General features: G+C 49.0%; 8 protein-coding genes across 8 annotated transcripts; 3 read left to right on the plus strand and 5 right to left on the minus strand.

Annotated features, from left to right (window-relative positions):
- Positions 1-381: 381 nt before the first annotated feature.
- Positions 382-1,617, minus strand: N7458_012484 (uncharacterized protein; the record flags this gene model as incomplete). The annotated part of the gene is made up of 1 exon (XM_056915865.1): positions 382-1,617. One exon carries the CDS (start codon positions 1,615-1,617, stop codon positions 382-384), a length of 1,236 nt encoding a protein of 411 aa, XP_056760619.1.
- Positions 1,618-2,432: 815 nt separating this feature from the next.
- N7458_012485 (uncharacterized protein) lies at positions 2,433-3,284 on the minus strand (the record flags this gene model as incomplete). Its single annotated transcript, XM_056915866.1, has 1 exon — positions 2,433-3,284. The coding sequence occupies one exon, from the start codon at positions 3,282-3,284 to the stop codon at positions 2,433-2,435; it is 852 nt and encodes a 283-aa protein (XP_056760620.1).
- A 1,599-nt stretch (positions 3,285-4,883) lies between these two features.
- Positions 4,884-7,817, plus strand: N7458_012486 (DUF323 domain protein; the record flags this gene model as incomplete). The annotated part of the gene is made up of 7 exons (XM_056915867.1): positions 4,884-5,230; positions 5,282-5,961; positions 6,055-6,270; positions 6,330-7,221; positions 7,281-7,558; positions 7,613-7,694; positions 7,745-7,817. 7 exons carry the CDS (start codon positions 4,884-4,886, stop codon positions 7,815-7,817), a joined length of 2,568 nt encoding a protein of 855 aa, XP_056760621.1.
- Positions 7,818-10,937: 3,120 nt separating this feature from the next.
- N7458_012487 (uncharacterized protein) lies at positions 10,938-11,457 on the plus strand (the record flags this gene model as incomplete). Its single annotated transcript, XM_056915868.1, has 2 exons — positions 10,938-11,012; positions 11,077-11,457. The coding sequence occupies 2 exons, from the start codon at positions 10,938-10,940 to the stop codon at positions 11,455-11,457; spliced, it is 456 nt and encodes a 151-aa protein (XP_056760622.1).
- Positions 11,458-11,518: 61 nt separating this feature from the next.
- N7458_012488 (uncharacterized protein) lies at positions 11,519-12,415 on the minus strand (the record flags this gene model as incomplete). Its single annotated transcript, XM_056915869.1, has 1 exon — positions 11,519-12,415. The coding sequence occupies one exon, from the start codon at positions 12,413-12,415 to the stop codon at positions 11,519-11,521; it is 897 nt and encodes a 298-aa protein (XP_056760623.1).
- A 755-nt stretch (positions 12,416-13,170) lies between these two features.
- On the minus strand, positions 13,171-13,691 carry N7458_012489 (transcription initiation factor IIA subunit gamma; the record flags this gene model as incomplete). The annotated part of the gene is made up of 3 exons (XM_056915870.1): positions 13,171-13,317; positions 13,438-13,585; positions 13,648-13,691. 3 exons carry the CDS (start codon positions 13,689-13,691, stop codon positions 13,171-13,173), a joined length of 339 nt encoding a protein of 112 aa, XP_056760624.1.
- An 86-nt stretch (positions 13,692-13,777) lies between these two features.
- Positions 13,778-14,352, plus strand: N7458_012490 (uncharacterized protein; the record flags this gene model as incomplete). Its single annotated transcript, XM_056915871.1, has 3 exons — positions 13,778-13,841; positions 14,001-14,038; positions 14,125-14,352. The coding sequence occupies 3 exons, from the start codon at positions 13,778-13,780 to the stop codon at positions 14,350-14,352; spliced, it is 330 nt and encodes a 109-aa protein (XP_056760625.1).
- Positions 14,353-15,204: 852 nt separating this feature from the next.
- On the minus strand, positions 15,205-17,158 carry N7458_012491 (hexokinase family protein; the record flags this gene model as incomplete). Its single annotated transcript, XM_056915872.1, has 2 exons — positions 15,205-16,426; positions 16,524-17,158. 2 exons carry the CDS (start codon positions 17,156-17,158, stop codon positions 15,205-15,207), a joined length of 1,857 nt encoding a protein of 618 aa, XP_056760626.1.
- Between the last annotated feature and the right edge of the window lie 2,309 nt (positions 17,159-19,467).

Here is a 19,467-nt window from a genome sequence, read left to right on the forward strand (position 1 = left end):
GCAGAAAGACTCTGCCACATCTCTAGAATATGGTGAAGTCGGAAATGTATCATAGGACAGCGCCAAGGTGAAATAAAGACTGCTCAGTCTATGGGAGCCCCCGAAATATCCTGGCCCTCCTGTAACGTCAACGTGGGCCATAGTTCCTCGGATTTCAAGACTGCCCGAAAGAACCAGTTGAAATGTGACGGGATGACCTCAAGCCTTCGAAGGTAAGTTGCACGGAAACATTACTAATGCCCTAATATCCGGCGACTACGCCTATAGACTTTGAATGAGGGAACGATGACATACTTGCATACTGGGGGTATATATGAGCGAATCATGAAATAGACTCAAATTTGACATTATACACTCTAACCAAGAACAAGATCTTCCAAATCAATCGTCTTGTGTCCCAATGATCCGCGAAATTTCCTCCTTTCTAGACAATATGAGCTGCCTCTCCCTGGCCAGATAGGCCATGGTGATTGCACGATTGCTCATCTGGTTTCTTAGAGACTCCCACTCCTGAGCAGGTAACAGAACTTCACCCGGTAGTCTTGAAAAGATATCCGTTGGACGAGTTCGCGGCGCGAGCCCTACAGGATAACATCTAAGGGTAAATTTCCCACGCTGCTCTAGGCGCGGGCGAGAATTTGCCGCCTGTAGCCGCTCCATGCCTTCCAAAGTATGAGAGTTGTGAGCTCCCATTCCATCTGTACTGATAAAGTCTGTTGACTGCCCGGTGGCATCAGAGATGCCATGAAGTCCGTCAGCACCCGATAAGTTCTGATATGGCTTGCTTGTGCCCGGACTGTATTTCGGTCCGAAAGGAATGTCAGGCATGTCTCTGACGATCCGCTCTTTCAAGCTTTTTGAAGACTTTGTTATAGTGACTTCTGGATACTGATTCTGCCTCCTTCCACCTTTGTTTACAGGTGCTGGCCGGAGGGCAACTTTCCACGGTTGGACTTCCCACTTGCGTTTTCGTGATAGTTGATTTGGGCGCCTGAACGGTCCCTCATGAGGGGCGTTCTCGACCAAGGCCTCATTATGTTGAAGTAATATGCGCTTGAGATACTGTTCAGATATTCCCCTCCTTGATGCGTTCAGGTAGAACTGAACAGTCTCTCCCTCTGGGTTGATATTATCCATGAGACAAGGGCGCGCAGCAAGAAAGTGATCATGGGCCGCCTCCATATTTTGCTTTTCAAATTCGATTCGACCTATCCAGTAACGACAACGAGCAATAGAAAGCTTGTCATTTGAAGCTTGTGCGAGGCTAAGGGACTGCTTTGCTTGTTTTCTAGCTTGCCGAATTTGATTATCGGCGATGTGATTGATGACCGTCACAAGCAAGAAAGAGATTCGCAGGTTTCCCAACCTATTTCCGAGTTCGGTCGATATTTTAGGGCTCTGGTTTGACATGATCATCTTGACCACTTCAGACTTGTGTCGATGTGTATCTTGCAGCTTGCGCTTGATTTCTTCGGCCTTTTCGGCCAAGTCGCTCGGCGTGATTGGAACATAATCAAGCCCATCAGGTATATCTGAGTGCTTCTCATCGGATAGATCCAACTTTCTTGGTGAGTTGTCGCTTTTTGGCGAAGCAGAGTCAGACCTCCCTTGGGCCATCTTGAAAAGATTGACCAGGGGTAGTGGAGCGTTATGAGAAATGGGACAGTGAGTATCTCGGTGATCGTAAAGAGAAGGGAGAGAAAGCTGCTGAGTTGATAGAGCAGTAAGATCAGCTTTTAAAAGTTAGGTCTCTACTCTCTCAGTGTTCTCGGGCTCAGTTCCACAAGAAGGATGCCTATTGGGAAAGTGAGCGCTTCATTGGGCTTTTTAAAGTCAGCCCATTGGGCCGACAAAGAATTTAACTCTTTGTTAGGTCGCTTCTTTCCACGTATTTATCATATACTTGATTCCTTTGTTTTGCCCTCTCCGGTGTCAAATCATGTACGGAGTACTGGTCATTGTTATCTCACTATTTACCATACTTGGTTGTGGCTGGAAGTGTGCGTCATCAGATCAACTTAATTTTAGCTTAGGAAAGACATTCTACCAAACTGGGCACCAATTTAGCCTGAATCGCCTATCACATAAATAAGGCTGTGAAGTATTGGCGTTATCATCGGATCGGGCCACACATGCCACGTTATCAGGCGCGAAAGGGTTATGCCATCTAGACGTCTGGTTTAAGATCCTCAACTTTTCGATCGCATTTACCGGTCGAGCTAAAGAGATAGTTTTAAACTAGCATTTATGTCAAGCATGCGTATTCTCTGATTTCGATGATTATCATTGGATTGAGAAAGTTTGCATTAAAGCCGAGAATTGATTGAAGTCTAGAACAGACATATCCTCATCACTACTATCGATCTAATCAATTTTACGCTCTTTATAAAATCAGCACTCACCAGAAGACTTTGCAACACATCATATGGAGTTCACCAGACTCGGTATTGACAGGGATCATCATCAACATCGGCTGGAATTGGGAGATGTTCATCCAAACTGATCACAGGACGAAGAGATAAGTTGTCAGATGCACCATCATCGCAGGTTTGCTGTCGAGTAAACTCCACAATGGCTTTAATTTGATATTCACGTGCTTTGTCACAATATCCTGGAAGCTGCAGTGACCTTGAGAAGGACCAGTAGGCTCTTTCAAACCTTTCCATTGCCATGAAATCCATAGCCTCAATGAAGTATGCGGTGCCCACAATATTCCTATACCGAAAGTGCGGAACTTCACTTCGGGCGGAGGTATCATTCATTACACGATCCAATTGGAAAAGAGATTCATGGTACTTACCGATGGCATACAGGATAGCTGCAAGGAACACTCGAGAATGGATGGCTTCAGATATCGACAGACACGAGCTGGCCATGAGAGAAGTTTCCAGTGTACTTCGTGCAGACTCAATATCCCCATTTTTCCAAGCTTTCTCTGCATCCTTAAGATACCCCTGATTGGTGCATAACCAGATATCATCGATCCAGTTGAAGCGCTGAGCGGCCTTTGAACCCACTAAGGAATCCGTCGTCCCAAAGAGATCATCATCCAGTGGCAGACCTACATAGTTGCAATCTCCCATACGGGCTTGGGCATGTGCGAGAAGAAGGTCTGACTCTGCAAGTCTAGCCTTGAGGTTTTTGATTTTGCTATCTGCTCTTTCGAGCTGCAAGGCAAGGTTTGCATTTGCTGTGGTAAGCAGCTCGACATTCCACTCCGCGAATTGCTCTCCCTCCTTTGAAGAGTGACCCCTGCATAGGTAAGAGAATAACCTAGAGAACATGATGGTCAGGCAAATCGGGAAGGTATCCTTAAGTAAATGTCCAGGGTGTCCAAAGTGAACACCTTGGCCAGGAACTCTTAGATCTTTATATAGTTAATAGATCCAAAAATTTACTGTCTCGAAGATTAGTGTCACAAAGGCAGGGTTCTCATAAATAATGGGAAAGCTTCCATTGACCATTGTTCATCTGTTGTCCCTAATAATAACCAGCGTCTTTGCATTTCAACGGAAACTCAAAGAATCAGTAGATGCGAGAGGCTTGATGTCGGCTAGTCCGAAGAGAGCTTTTGTTGCCTATTTTTGACGTGAAACGGAAAGTAGGTTGGTGAGGCTGACGATTGTGGGTAGAGGTAGCATCGATAATGTCGAGGAAATGTGGGTCAATACTTACCGCTAACTCCTTTCTCTGCTGATGCCCTCTCACGCTTATGGTGTGTATTGTATGTAATATTGACATGCAACTACTCTTTCAAGTCACACGAAGGTACCTTTCCATCCCGATATGACATCCAGATGGGGAACGGGTATTTCACATACCTTCCATCCTAAACTCCTGCTTCTTCTCCAATCAATTAATCTATTCAGTTTAACTGCCAATTGGTTCAATTCAACAGATTTCTCCACTTAATGTGTACGATCTTATACTGTAATTGCTTGCTCGGACAGATATTAGTATTAACATACGAGATTATACGAGGGTGAATCATTTCGAGTGGATCCAAAAAGCGCGCAAATCGCGGTAGGAGTTAGCGGCCTCGACTTGGATCCGACAGACTCAGTAGTAAATTTGTCAGCCGCGATGATTGTTCCATGAATGAAAGGACTAGCTGGGTCTTTTGATTAGTTGACTAAACCTGGACTTAACTTTGAACTAAACCCGCCAAAAACAGCAATCCACCAAGTGCAAAGCGAGCAAACAGGCTAAACTGCGTGCTATGACCTCAGCGCGTCGTGAAGCTTGTGGACCCCCACACCCGCGATCGCCGCGACTGGGCGAAATGGGGCGATGGCTGGCAATGCAAACGGCCAAGTGGACATTCGCGACGTCAGACGGCAACACACGGCTGATTCAGCTGGTCTTGGTCCAATCTGGTCCCATCTGATAATGCGGATCCGCGTCCTAACAGGAGGGACTCTCGATCTAGACTTGCGGGGTTTTCGTGGTGCAAACATGTTCTACAAGACAAAACCGGGTCTGCGCGGGCCAATCGAACTGCTCCCCTCATGATATTTCCCTGTAGCTTGGAAATGCAAAGATGCCAAATCCAGCGTGGATGACTTTTCCGCGTTCCTCTAAGCCCACCTCGTGTAGCCCGCCTCGGGATTTGACGGGTTGTGACACTGTCCAGATCGTCCCTTTCCCCTGTGTTTTGCGATGATTCGTCATAGAGTTCAGCTCTATCAGTCGCGTCCGAGGTACAGCTATGCCAGGATTATTAGTTCATAAACCCTGACTCCCCCCCCTCTCAACATCTGCACACGTGTTTCATTCGTTCCAGGTATGGTTTTTCACTGTTCGCCCTTTGCTCTACCTCCCTGGTGTTTACGATAGGTCGATCTGAGCTCATCATATACTTTGTTGTAGCAACAACCTCCGCGATGTCTCCAACGGCACTGAAGAATGTGGACGCGGTTGAGATTGTCGACATCCACCGGGATGACCTAGACTTCTCTCTCGTGGATGACCTATACAAAGGCCTGAATCCTGCCGAGGGTACACCACGTTCATTTCCGACGCTCCTTCTCTACGACACCAAAGGACTAAAGATATTTGAAAAAATCACCTATCTGGATGAATACTACCTTACAAATGCCGAGATTGAGATCTTGACGACACATGCAAAGAGAATCGTCGAGCGGATACCGGAGAACGCACAGCTTGTAGAACTTGGTAGTGGGTCTGTTGTCCTTGCAACTCCAGATCCGTGGACTTTGATGGACTGCCCGTGAATGGATCGTATTGGCCTTGCAATATATTTCTAACACCTACCTTCTAGAAATTTGCGCAAGATCGAGATTCTTCTGCGGGAGTGTGAACGGGTGGAAAAGCGGGTGGATTACTATGCATTGGATCTATCACTTGTGGAACTACAGCGAACCTTTTCCGAGATCTCACCAGAAGGTTTCACCTATGTTGGGCTTCATGGTTTACATGGAACCTACGATGATGCTCTTTCGTGGCTGAAGAACCCGGAAAATCGCACTAGACCAACAGTGGTATTATCTATGGGGTCCTCCCTGGGTAATTTTGATCGCGCTGCAGCCGCGGATTTCTTGAGCGGGTTTTCCAAAGCTTTGGGCCCCTCGGATTTCCTGCTTATTGGATTGGATGCCTGTAAGACTCCGGAGAAGGTTTATAGAGCTTACAACGACTCCCAAGGTGTGACTCATCAGTTCTATGAGAACGGGCTGGCGCACGCCAATTCCGTGCTGGGCTTCGAGGCATTCAAGCCCAGTGAATGGGAAATAATCACTGGCTACGATGAGAAGAATGGTCGACATCAAGCCTTCTACTCGCCCACAGTTGATGTGACTATCAATAATATTAAGATCCCGAAAGGAGAGAAGCTTATTTTCGAGGAGGCCTATAAATATGGCACTGATGAGCGTGAGGAACTCTGCCGCAACGCAGGATTGATATCGCAGGTTGTGTTTGGGAACTCAACAGATGACTATCGTACGTATATGAGGATTCACTTCGTTCAAAGGAACAATGTTCCCATATTGGTGCTAGACATGAGATGTTGATATGATTTTATTTTCACTCCAGATATTCACCTGCTTTCACCAGCTTCCTTGAATATTCCATTGCAGCCCTCTCAATACGCAACTCATACAGTACCGACACTGGAAGACTTCCAGTCATTATGGACGGTGTGGGACGTTGTGACCAAGACAATGATTCCCCGGGAGGAACTCCTTTCGAAGCCTATCAAGCTCCGCAATGCTCTCATCTTTTACCTGGGCCATATTCCTACATTCTTCGGTATATTCACTTACGACACTATTCTTGTGCAGCCCTTAGGCTAACGATCGTTATTTCAGATATCCACTTGACTCGAGCTTTGCGTGGAAAGCCCACCGATCCGAAATACTATAAGCAGATCTTTGAGCGTGGCATTGATCCCGATGTTGAGAATCCAGAGCAGTGTCACGCTCACAGTGAGATCCCAGACGAGTGGCCACCTCTTGACGAGATACTGGATTACTCGGAGCGGGTACGAAACAGAGCACGATCCATTATTGAGGAAGGATCCGCCAATCAGGACCGTTGCCTCGCCGAAGCTCTCTGGATTGGCTTTGAGCACGAGGCAATGCACCTTGAGACCTTCCTATACATGCTAATTCAAAGTGAAAAGACACTTCCTCCTACTGGCGTGGATCTTCCAGACTTTGTGAAGCTGGCTCATTATGCGAAGGAAAACGAAAAGCAAAATAAGTGGTTCCGGATCCCCCAGCAATCATTCACGATCGGCTTGGATGATTCCGACGACCAAGCTCTGCCTAAAGATTCTTTTGGATGGGATAACGAGAAGCCTCAAAGATCGGTCCATGTACATGCGTTCGAAGCCCAGGCTCGGCCAGTCACCAATGGAGAGTATGCCAAGTATCTGCAAGCGAACCGTCTGAGAGAAATACCAGCTTCATGGACACTCGTTCACTCCGACCAGGATTATCCAACCTCAAAGGGAATCAACGAGTCAAGTCCTAGTGCGACTCACGACTTTGTGCACAACTTTGCTGTTCGAACTGTTTTTGGTCAGGTGTCTTTGAATCTCGCACAAGATTGGCCAGTCATCGCTTCATATGACGAACTGGCAAGCTATGCTCAATGGGTGGGGTGCAGAATTCCCACTTACGAAGAGGTCCGTAGCATATATTTGTACGCTGATCAACTTCGAGGGATAGATGGGCACACGACTGCCAATGGTCACAGGTATATACTCATGAAACCTGACGGTCAACCGAGTCGATCAAAGCTAATAACGAATCCAGTAGTGGTGTTAATGGCACTCATAATGGAGTCAATGGCACATCCAACGGAGTCAAACATATGACAAATGGGTCAACGAAGACTTCGCCTGATATGCCAGTATTCCGTGCACTCATTGGCTGCACTGTCGGTTTTCAGAACTGGCACCCTGTTCCCGTAACTCCAAACGGTGACAAGCTCGCCGGACAGGGTGATCTGGGCGGCGTTTGGGAATGGACCAGCACACCTCTTACTGCACACAAGGGATTCAAAGCCATGGAGATTTATCCCGGTTACACATGTAAGTGAGATTTTTTCACACCAAATTTTGGCATCGTGCTCATAGGGACTTTAGCGGACTTTTTCGATGGGAAGCATAACATCATTCAAGGTGGTTCGTGGGCAACTATGCCCCGGATTGCGGGACGGACTACATTGTGAGCTACCTTGTTCAAAAGTATTTGAAGAAGGTTTACTAATTTTCTAGTGTGAATTGGTACCAACACAACTACTTGTACGCCTGGGCAGGAGCGCGGTTGGTGCGTGATGCGCCTATGTAGATGGATCGCAATTGCAATAACTTAATCTAGAGGGGTTCATGGGTGTCATGGATAGCTAGCCATTTCTCATCTCAATAAAGCTACTTCTCAGCTCATCCCCATATCGATAAGCACAATTTGCTTAAAACTCGGTGAAATCGTGCACAAGTCTGCTATATTTTTACCGTAGGACCTAGATATCGCATCTGCGCTAAGCAGAGTCAACCAGTGATGGCCATGGCAATAGCAACGAAAGACCGAAAAGGTCATGGTAGTAGAACGTCATCGGCCACAAGAGATGATAAATCCAAAGAAAACTGGTTTGGTTTTGAAAGCCATATATATTCCTGCCATCTGGAAGACGACGACGACGACGACAACAACATCATCGTACGAGAGGCATCTTACAATACGGGTGGGGCGTGAAGGCTCTGGAACCCCCTGCTAGGCTTTGTAATCTGAGCGAGGAATGGATCTGGCAGCGCAAGGAAGTCCTCAAAAGCGGCAATCTTTGCCAGGGTGTGGAACTTTCGATGAATGGAGGAAGAATGCAGTGACCCCAGTTCCCGGGACAGGCTTGGGAGACTCTAACAGGAGTTGGGTGCCGGCATATCTGGTGGGCCTTGCGTTGCGAGGAACCATTTCTCCACTACATGCAATTCGACGCCCTGGCTAATTTCAAACCGATGTTGGTTTGCAATGGAGAGGTATCGTGGCCCGGGTTACTGAACCTACACATTTTCGGCAGACTCGGCACTTGAGGCGATAAGGTTGGTTGCCTGGGACTGCGGAAAATTGCCCATCGATAGTGTCAAAGTTAGATATTGTATGAGTGGCACTTAGCACTACTTCTTCGACATTTCTACCTGGCACAAGGTCAGGCCTCTTATCACGGTGACGAAATCTACATAGACATCCTGGACCCCCTTATATGCACCGCCCCGTCGCGGAGTCAGGGCCTGGATTATTTGCACCCGAATACGTCTGTCACCCGGCTCGAAGGACGCCTGGCCAAGGACCTGCCCTAAGATATACCTTAGGGGTTCCTGAAAAATGACAGTAATTCGAATGGATACTGAAAATATCAATTCGCTCAGAGCTTTTAACCTCTATTGTCTATGAATTGTTGTCGCTCCAGCTATTCGTACGTCGGAACCGCCCGACTTTTGTGAGGTGTTCTTTGGCATAGCATTGCTCCGACGCAAGGGAGACAAGAGATGCACGACCCTTTCTGAATATTAATATTCACTGTGCGCAAGGACCTAGGCATTTTCAGCTTTGGTCTAATTTCATGTGGCAATGCTAATTAGGGGGACTTGAAGGTCAATGGTGAATTGCTCAGATAAGACGACGACATGAAATGGCCTCGTTCATGGCCTAATTTATGCTGTCATTTACGTTCATTTGCCATTGTGACTGGTTGAATACGCTCTGTGAATCATTTCGCCCGGACTAACGAGGAGTAACTTAACGAGTAATAATTCTCTTCGTCAAACATTCAGCTCGTCCGTCTCCCATACAGTAAATAGCAGCGCAGGTTTACTGGTCCCAAAGCTGTAGTTTCTTCAAGTATAAACAAAGTAATTGAGCTAGTAGGCCTCGGCATAAAAGAATTAGGTACAGTCTTATTAGCACATACATATCTTACCTCAGTGGCATCAAACTGTCTGATCACCCCTGTCAGTGACGAGTTCATGATCGATCGACACGATCGAGGGTGATTGACGATCAACTGTGTATCGTATCCACTCAGCTTGCCATTGATTACGTGCCAGAGAGTGAAGCCCTCGGTCCTTGTCACACTCGCAAAGCGTGTAATAATTCACGAGACTTGCTCATAGCGACAATGCAATTCTTGAAGTGTAAGGTTGCCCCTTCCTTTCCCCGACTCGAACACAGATAAGACAACACAACGAGGCTGCTGCTCAGCACCGAACTGCCAACTTTCCAATTATTCTTTGCTTTTTCTCGCGCGTATCCGAGCAAACGGCGGGTCGAAGCCGTCTCGATCAAAATGCGGCGCTGCTAGATCCAAACTTTAAAAATGGACATGGGTGTTGCCCCCTTGGGACTAGGACCAAGAATGAGGTATGGGGTTTCTGGGACACGAGGCACACCTTCAGTGGTCCCTTTACCCTTTTTGGTCAGTCCTCCCCACTATTTCGCTCCACTAGATCTCAAGTGGCTCTTGCAAATGGGCGTCGACTGCATTTTCCCCTTCTCTGCAGGCTGCAGGCCATCATGACCTTGCTGCCTGTGAGTAATGAAGGACCCGATACCAGTAGATACGTTGTATATCCGGAGTGCATACTTCTGAAGCCCGGAGATCAAAGAAACCGTGTCAGTACAATGGACCAAAGCGCATGACATGAATGGTTCCTGCATAGAAACCAAAATAGTCACAAAAGGCTCCGAAGCTTCGGGTCGCCTTTCTCGCAATCCCAACCGATCCTTGTTGCTGTCCAGAAATCGAGGATTTCTCCAAGGTGAGAAGAAGTGCTGGCCAGCCCACCGCTGCCGCCAGGGAGACCCGGACTGTCCGGGTGGAATGTGTCACAGACCCATCCTCAGGACTTTCACGGGTGAATTCTCTTGAATCTTTCACTGTGACTGAATGGTCCTGGTTCCATGCCTCAGGAGTGGTCGGCTGTCGCCCAGTCCGACCTACATGGGCGGGGCCGTGGAGTAATTTCTTCCTCGACACGCCGTCGAGAGTATGGATGTGCATACTGCATGAAAGGCTCTGGAACTCGGCTCGGGGCGCTCCACTAGGGATTTCCTCTATATGTACTCCGATAGGGCCTCATCAGGTGGTTTCTTTTTTTTTTTTTTCTCATCCAGCGCATTAATGACTTAGCGCGTCTACGGCTTTTTGTTTCTTCATCTGTTTCCGTTTATAGACGTCTACCGTCAACAGTCTCTCGTTTCGCATTTTGTCCCTCGTTGTGTACATTTGTTTCATCAGCCCAGAGGGTTTTCCATTCACGATTCATGCTTCTCGAAGACAAAGCGGCCAGTCTTCCTACCGTGTAATCTGAGCTATTTACAGCTTTCCCCGAAGTCGTTGATATCGCCTCTTCATATAAAGCCATCGAGGGTCCCTAATCCGACCAGAGGATCAGACCAGCCACTTTCGTCAGAATGGAGTGTTTTCGTCAAATCTACCGATACCTTAAGGCACCATTCTCTCGCAACCAGGGGAAGATCATTGAGATTGTAAGCCCATGACAAATCCCAGCCAGCTGAGTGGGGACGCCACTAACAATCGTGCTTGTTATAGGGACCTCCCACCAACTTCCGAAAGGAAGAACTGCCTGCGTGCTTCTCAGATGCCGAGTCAGTCTTATCGCCCAGTCAAAATCCAACCGAGCGACCCAGTCTGACCTCCCAGCCACAGCACGTTGACCTCTCAGAACAGCCGCAGAACAACGATGGAGAAGGACGAGACAATGATCGAAATGATCGCTCGCCAGCCGTCCGTCAAGGAGAAGATCCAGAGCCATGTCAGGAAAATGAGCGTCCGACTTTCCAAGCCCGCCTCCGAGACCGCGTGAAGCGCTCTCGCTGGTTCAGATCGACTCCAACGACCAACCCGGAAAGGGAGGTCGCAAGTGAGTATGGCTTGTTTGCCACGACCGAAGAGAAGCCAAAAGAAATATAAACGGAATTTAATATGCTCGCTAAAATACATATAGTATTTGGGAGTTTGAGGGATATCATAATCAAAACAAAAAAGTTGGAACGTCATTGAAGCGGGATTTCTTGGATTCCAGATTGTCGGTCTCAGGGCCATTTTGGGGATTGTTATTTGTGGATGATGTGGCCTTTTTTATGTCGGAGGTAGAAGACGCGTTGAATCGCGATGGCTCTGGTAGCTCATCGAGATCGTCGAATAGCATTTGAACTCTTGACTTGAACCCGTTGACCGGTTTGGGAGCAACCTGCTCCCTCATTTCCTTAATTTTAGGCCTTGTGGAGATGCTTTCCCTATTACTCTTGGAATCTTGGAGTCGGGCAGTTTTTGTAGACCCGTGCGACTGTGGGCGTTTCGACTGAGGTATCGTGATCGGACGAGCCTTCCCATCGAGATCATCATCTTCGTCTGAAGCCGTCTCTCCGGCGAGATCTGCATCATCATCTGATGCAGTTTCTTCATTGACCTCGACAACATGAGCTGCTGCTGCCCTGAATAATGCAGCACCGGCCGCGGCTCGATTGCTACTGGAGCTGGCGGCTTGTCCAAAGCCTGCAGCGGCCCTCGTAGAAGACTTCACTGCATGCGTACCCACCAACGAGCGCGATTTTCTAGGACTGGTCATGAGGCCATGGAGATGCGTTCCAGCCCAGCTGTCATCGTCGCCATCATCAGAATCATCTTTGTCTTCTTCCGGATTTCTCAGTTGTGCCAGCCCAGCCTTCTGGCGGGCAGCGAGCGCTTCTGCCTCCTTTCTTCGTTCGGCTTCCTTCGGCAACTTTGTTCTACCATCAGTAGGCCGCTGGATATCATTCATCGCCTCTGTTCTCTGCGTTTTCGCTTCTTTCTTCCTTCGAATGTATTCCGCGTAATGTAGATGTTGTGTGAATGATTGAGCTATAGCGTAGAACTCATCCTCAACCATGACCCATGCATCATCATGATCTAAGCCTTCGATCAGGAACCTGCGTACCCGTAATCAGCGACGGCCGTTGTGATTGTGGGGTAATGTAATTCGAGACACACTCTTGGACAGGACAAGCTCGCGCGGGCGACGTAGGCGGGGTTTGAGCTGTAAAGTGCGTATATTGGTCAGCGCAAGTCAAGGAACATTTCAAGTTCTGATCACACACAAGACCTGAAGAAATCCCGCTTTTCGGGGGAGGTGGGAGGTTTCCTTGGGGTAGCTTCCTCGTCCTCGTCGGGCGTACGCTCCCTTTTAACACGCTTCCTCGGCGTAGACTCTCTTTTCACCGGCGTGCCATTACCCTGATTTAACAACCAAGGTAGTGTTCTCGGCATCGTGTGCTGTTGGTCAGGCGTTGGGAGAACTTCACGCGACGCGCTTCGGCGCGGAGAAGTTGGGGAAGGAGGCTCTGATAGGCACCGATAAGATGAGGTCACCTACCACTTTGGGTGCGGTCATGCACACTGCGGCTCTCGTTCGAAACGACGAAAGTTACGTAGGACTAATGGAAGGAAAAGTGGATTTAAGATCTTTCATTTGATATGGGTATCTGATCTGATATCAAAGATCTTCTTTATGCATAATACAGAGCGATGAAAAAGATTCCCGCAACGCCAACCGGGTCGTAGCCCGGAGCCAAGGACATGCCTGCAAACGCCTATGCAAACCGAAATTGAAGAAACGCCAAAGTGTTCTAGACCACTAATTCCAGTCTATGTCTCACCCGGTCGCTTGCTGTTGCAGCTCACGATCTTCACCCGGTCCGCGGAAATGGTGGTCTGGTTGTCCAACTTGAAGGTGACATCTTTGATCAGGAATGTCCACACTTCATCGCAGAATCGGTACGTATCAAGGTGGCCCTGTACAGAGTAACGGAAAAGAAGAGTAAGTCAGCCTGATTGAACCCCGAAATGAGACAGATCTCCAGCCACCACATTGGTCGTGTGCTCTGGATGACTCCTTCGGCGAAACGAATGTACCTTGAACGTGAGCCGGGCCCGGACCTTCTCGGCTAGAACCTCGGTGACCACCTTGTCAAAGGTGGACAGGATCTTCATCGCCAGCTGAGGCTCAATGCGGCCCTCGTTGATCAAATCATCCAGGGTATCCGTTAGGGAAAGGCCAAGGCTAGTCAGGTTTCAGTCAGTCTCAAAATCACCATATTTGTCCTGCTGTGCTGATCACCATACCTGCTCCCACGGTAGAGCTCGTAGTATGATTGTTGTGCGGCCATCTTGAATTCGAAGATGAGCCTGTTGGAGATAATGTCGAGGGACGGAGGGAGTGTCCAGTGCTAAGTTGAGTCGATGAATCGCGGGGATGATCGCCCACGTGATACCACGTGATTTGGTCTTTCCTTATCGCGCATCTACGTCAGTCCCGAGTAAGAAACTCGCGGGCATTTGAATAGTTTCGGTTCTCTTGTGAAAAAGATTTCTGATATACTGTCTCACAAAAGGTCCAGAATGGAGCTAAGATATGTTGCGAATACTGTCTCTAGGGGCTTGATATCTTTCAATTCTGTTCATCACATTATTTTCAGTCGTTGTCTCTCTTCGAGTCCTTCCCCAGCGCCACAAGGTAAGTCGTCGTTTCTCGCTCGCGATTCAATCAGGCAACGAAAGTGGACATTCATTGACACAATATCATTAGAAGGTAAAATTCAGGCTTCGAACCATTCCTCCTCGAGTACAAACGCCGAAACTCTTTCAGCACGCGATAAACAATCCCCGACCCTGACCCCGACCAAAACAGTCGCCCAAGCCGATGCGGAGCTTCGCGAACGCCTGGAACGAATGTCAGGTGATGGAGGAGCTGCAGGAATCGAATATGAAGACGGCAAACCAAGTGCTATGAAACGTGGCGTGCGCAACAACATGTTCCGACTGATATAAGACGCCCCAATTTGCAATCACAACAACCGAATCTAGCTGAACGAAAGAGTAAATGCTGGATATACAAAGCCCGCAGAAGACGGACATGTCTGGCTTTGCAGCGCCAAGGTATATCGTACTACAAGGGACATGCACTACCGTCGAAGGTTTCTAGTCTCCGTACAGGCTTCGGAAGATCCATCTGCAGAGCCCTCTTGGCCAGGCAAAGTGCTGGCTTCTGGCACTAAGTATACCAGGAGCAGTTCCAATGGATCAAGCCTGGCTCTAGAGGCCATAAGTCTTTTCGAAGATAGCCCGTGCGTCACTAGGCGAAACATTCCACGCGCTTGAGGAGCTGTCTAGCATTCCCCCTGACGCCCATCACAATGGAGCCGCGCAAGCAAGTCGAAACCCTTATCGCTGCGCATCTGGACCGTCTGGGAGGATATATTTGATGGGGTGATACTAAGAAATGCCTCGCTTCTGATGCTATGGTAACTTCACCATGTGTTCACTGTCGCAAATCACAATTTCGGGGATAGGTCTACTCGAGACTAATGCAAATGTGAGCCTACATGCAGTTGGAGAAGCGATATCCTACTACAGCCAGAGATCTCAACTCCATGGCGATCCAAATTGATCGCATATGGCGCAAATCTAGCCCTATAACATCACAATGGTATTAGGACATCACATCAAATTTGCCCAATATCCATTCACAAGGGTGCCTTACAGCACTCGTGTCTTCTCACAGCAAGGAATCCATTCATTTCTATGAGTGGGGTGGAACAACAATTCGAAACGAAAGCCGAATATTGTCCATTGCCCCCAAAAAATCGTAAAGCGTAACAAATCAATAGAAGTTTCCTTTTTTTACTTGCCGACAACCATGCTGGCCAAAACACCCGCTCCAATGACGCCACCATCCGACGCTTCTCGTAAAAACACCGACTTTCCTCCCCGTTGAGGACCCGTGCGCATGATAAGACGGTCGACGTGTTGTTGGCACATTTCCTTGAACTGCGGGTAATGTTGGATGATGCCGCCCGTGTAGGCGACAACGAGCTCTTCTGGACCGGACTGCCAGTCTGCAGGCAGTGGTTGGAGGACTGGGACAACGTGGCCGTGGACACTGTTGCCTGGTGTTGCAATGGATGACGGGGTGGCTGTGCTACTAGAGATATGGACATCTCCGTTGCTTTGTGGAGAAGCGGCGGCTTCGGGGGTATTGGTGTTGCTGTCTTCCTTTAATTCGATTTCACGACAGCAGGCCAAGAGGCCGATCACGGCTGCGGCGATCAGTCCTGCTGATCGTCTTTGCACAGCTCGCGCGATTCTCCGGAATGCACTGGCTGTCCGCGCATCCCAGCGCCAGTCGCTGCTCTCGGGTGGGGGGAGAGATTCGTTTAGCGTTTTCGCCAGGTCCTGGTCTGATCGGGCTTTGGCCACATTGTCGGAAATGTAGGTCGTTGTGAGGGCGTACTCTTGAACCAGGTTCGCCGGTAGGACTCGCTTGGATAAACCTCCTACGGTCGTAAGGTAGTCGAACAGGATCAAACGAATCAATTCACCAATGTATCGACCACCTGTCATGTACTCGAATGGCTGGAATCCCGGGCGTGTGCACGCTCGGTCCAATTCAACATCCCATTTGGTCGTAATGTTGAGTTCAGATAGTGGTGGCGCAGCTCCAGAGATGGTCCATTCTGTGTTGACAATCGTCTCCACGGCCCTGGGATCCATTGTGTTAACACTCTTGGCCTTGGATTCGTGAAGCTCGCTCAACTTCATCGGAATAGTCGCGTTGCATCCAGTGCCCACAATGATACCCATAGCGACTCGGCTGTTGGGCAACTGTTTCACCTTGTATGCAAGCGAAGCGAGAGTCGCAACCGTGTCGTTCGTAATGGCCTGGATCTTTAGCTTTGGCAGAGCAAAAAGCTTCCGGCGCTTGGAAGAAGGCTCCTCCTCATCATCCGGCCTCCTGGTGTGTTTTTCGTATCCATTCAGAAGGATATTGCGAAGATCGAGATTAGACGTAATAGCAAATCCCTTGCCCATTGGCATGAGGGTTGCCTCGGCCAGCGATTCTTGCCTATGAACAAGTTAGCACTGAGCAAACCATACAAGGGCTAGGTAGTAAGTTGTGAATGCCCTCTACACTCAAATCCAACACGGGTAGATAAACTGACATGATTGGGAAACTGAAGGTGATACCCATATCTAATTCTGCGGGAATGTCCTTCTTCGTGGCATCCGAAGTCAGGCTCTCAGCTACCACTTCAGCAATGCAGTCGCCAATCCACGCGAACAAGTCCTCTGCTTTGTCCTTCTTCAGATGCTCCTGGATTGGCCATGCTCGTTCCAATGTGCGTTTGACCCGTTGTCGCTGGGCCTTGCGAATGGTGTCTTGCGACCTCTCCGATGCATCCGCAGGGCGGGAATCTGACTCCTCCACTTCACCGAGCAACTCGATAAACGCGACCCGGAGGTTACTGCCTCCCACGTCAATCGCCAGATATCGGCCAGTCTCTTGACCGGTAGGCAGCCGAGTCACTGGGGTCGGCAGGAATTGCTGATCCGAAGTCAAGGCCAGGTGGCGGTAGGTTTCCGAGAAGCGACGAGCTAATCTGTACAGCACTGCCTCCTCCAAACACAGAGGCGCTAGGAATCCGTCTAATTGCCGGTGAAATTCGAGGTATTCTCGCTGCGATGGATCCAACTCTGAGCTGATGTCATGATCCTCGTCCTCAATCGCCTCCTCGTGCATGGTGTCGCGATCCTCATCGTTGTCCTTCTCGGACGTTAATGAAGTGACCGATGCCATTATATGACGGTAGGATACGCTAGTTCTTAGCGAGAAAGATTCAAACACTGTTCCTGACGAGAAACCAAGGAAAGATACGGTGTTAGGATATCTTTCGGGGGTCCAAGATCAGCAAGTCCAGTTGCTCAAGAACACCTCGCCGAGGGAATGTTGGCGCGTCAATAAGATCGAAGGAAGAAAAAATCGGGCTTTTTAGTCACAGTGCCTCGGCTTTAATTTTGACGTCGGTAAGCTGAGAATACCAAGGACAACTGCGCAGAGAGGACGAGGCCGCGTAGGTTCGAGCCTACAAGCGCAATAGCCAAGCACTGAAAGAAGCGCGCGTGGCGTGTCTTAAGAGCAAATCGGGGGGGGCTTAAATTGCAGGCGCAGGGGCTGCATTCAGGTTAGTCAGGTTCGACTTGAAAATCAATTGGGGGAGCAGTATTGTGGTGACGCGGTCTGCAGATGAATCGAGGCGATCGCTGAACATGGAATATGGGCTGGGATAGCGGAACTACACAATCCAAGTGCCAAGCCAAGGGTACGTAGTGGAGGGGCTTGCGGGGGACGAGCCGTGACGATCATGCCAGGACCGGACCTGGACACCGAGGGGGAAACATGATCTTCAGTAGTCATGTTTTTATTTACGTACCCTGGTAAAATTGTTGGTATGCGGGCGGAGATGTAAGAAAGAGAGGGGTGATAAAACTTCTGTCGAGAGGTGTCGAAAAGGATTGGGAAGGTGCCTGCTCGGTAGTTTTCGGCGCGTTGGTACTTTCGGCAGTTGAAGGAGGATGGAAACACAAGAAAGTCACCAAGAGAGGTGCAGGGAAGAGAAAAACCGAACAATAGGAAAGAATTTGGGAATCTGGCCAGGGATCGACCAGGGGAGCGACGTTATAAATGGACAAGGGCCGAGTCAGTATCCCTGGGGGGTGCCTGAGGCCTGAAGCGGTGTGCGTTTGTATGGGGGCTTTTGGCGGGGAGAGCAACAGCCAAGGTACTGTAGATAGCTAGCTCTAGCAAAGGAACTGGAGTGGCGATGATGAACTATATGTTCATCCGGCGCCGCACAGAAGAGGTATACACAAGCACGGCCTGAGGAGGATGAGATCGGGTGGTCGAAACGGGATAAATGGTTCAACGAGGAATGGTTGACAAGGCCAGGCGCTGGTGGAGCCCATTACCCACTTTTGTATGGAGTCCCTCACGCTCCAAAGAATCGTCCTGACGGTCCCAAATTGCCGGAGGTGGTTTTTATTGGGTTTGTTTGGCCCCAAAAAGACTGGAGTCTGCGCGGAATTATCAGTAGAGGAATTCGGGTAACCAGCCAGTGGTGTAAAATATTCGACCAAAAGTTGAAAGGAGCCAGAGGCTGGATCCAGTCTACCAGAGGGGGAACCTATGGGAAGTAAATAAAAGACATACCTCGAAAAGCGAATGAGGACAAGTAAATAAAGAACGGCGCGGTGCTCGGGAGATGCGACCATCGGAGGACACGAGGCGATGTGACGATGTGACGCTGTTCTTTTTCCGGGGTGGGCAAGTTCGAAATCCCGGCATATGGTACGCGTCGATTGGATCATTTGGAATTTGGGTCTCGCATTGAAACACTTGAACTGGAAGGACCAGCAACTACCGATCGAGTTATCTCACCACGAGGTTGCCTGTGTCAGGACTGAAGTGCTTCGGGCCTTTGGTGGCCGATTATGGACCCGATGGGAGACTCTCGAGCACATCTATAGGAGACCAGCTATCAAAACTACAGTAGTCCTTGGCCTTGTCGGCCTAGCTATGAACTGGTAGTTGCAGTCCTGCTCGTCCAGTATGGCACATTGGAACTGTTCATCTCTGTTGATTGCCTCGCTCGTGGAGCCAATGATCTCTCTCGCTAGCAATCCTATCGCCAGTAAGGAGCACGATGCTTTTTTCCTTTCCTGTCCCGCCTAACCAGCTGCTCGACGCAAGTGATCTATTTCCTCGAATAAAAGGAGATTTGACAAGAAAATCAGAGTGAACTCGACGACGATCTCGGTCGGAGATGTTCCACTTTGAAGCTCTTGCCCGTGCAGCTCAGTGCTCACCCATAGGTCCCATACAAGCAGCAATACAACCCCTCCCCATTTTATAACGGGAACTATGTAACCCTACCCGGGCATCTGACGCCTCGAGCTGATACGCTTTTCCAGCTCGGTTAGGGAACTCGGCTACACGTCCAATATTGTCTCCCCCCGCCAAAACCTGGGTCACCATTTTTATTCTCTTTGCTAACCGCCATTTGCTTGGCTCTGGCGTGTACCCAGCGAACACACGAGCCCTGCCATGGC

Source organism: Penicillium daleae (assembly GCF_028827525.1).
Source record: "Penicillium daleae strain IBT 16125 chromosome Unknown utg000009l_segment0_segment0, whole genome shotgun sequence".
Lineage (NCBI taxonomy): Eukaryota > Fungi > Ascomycota > Eurotiomycetes > Eurotiales > Aspergillaceae > Penicillium > Penicillium daleae.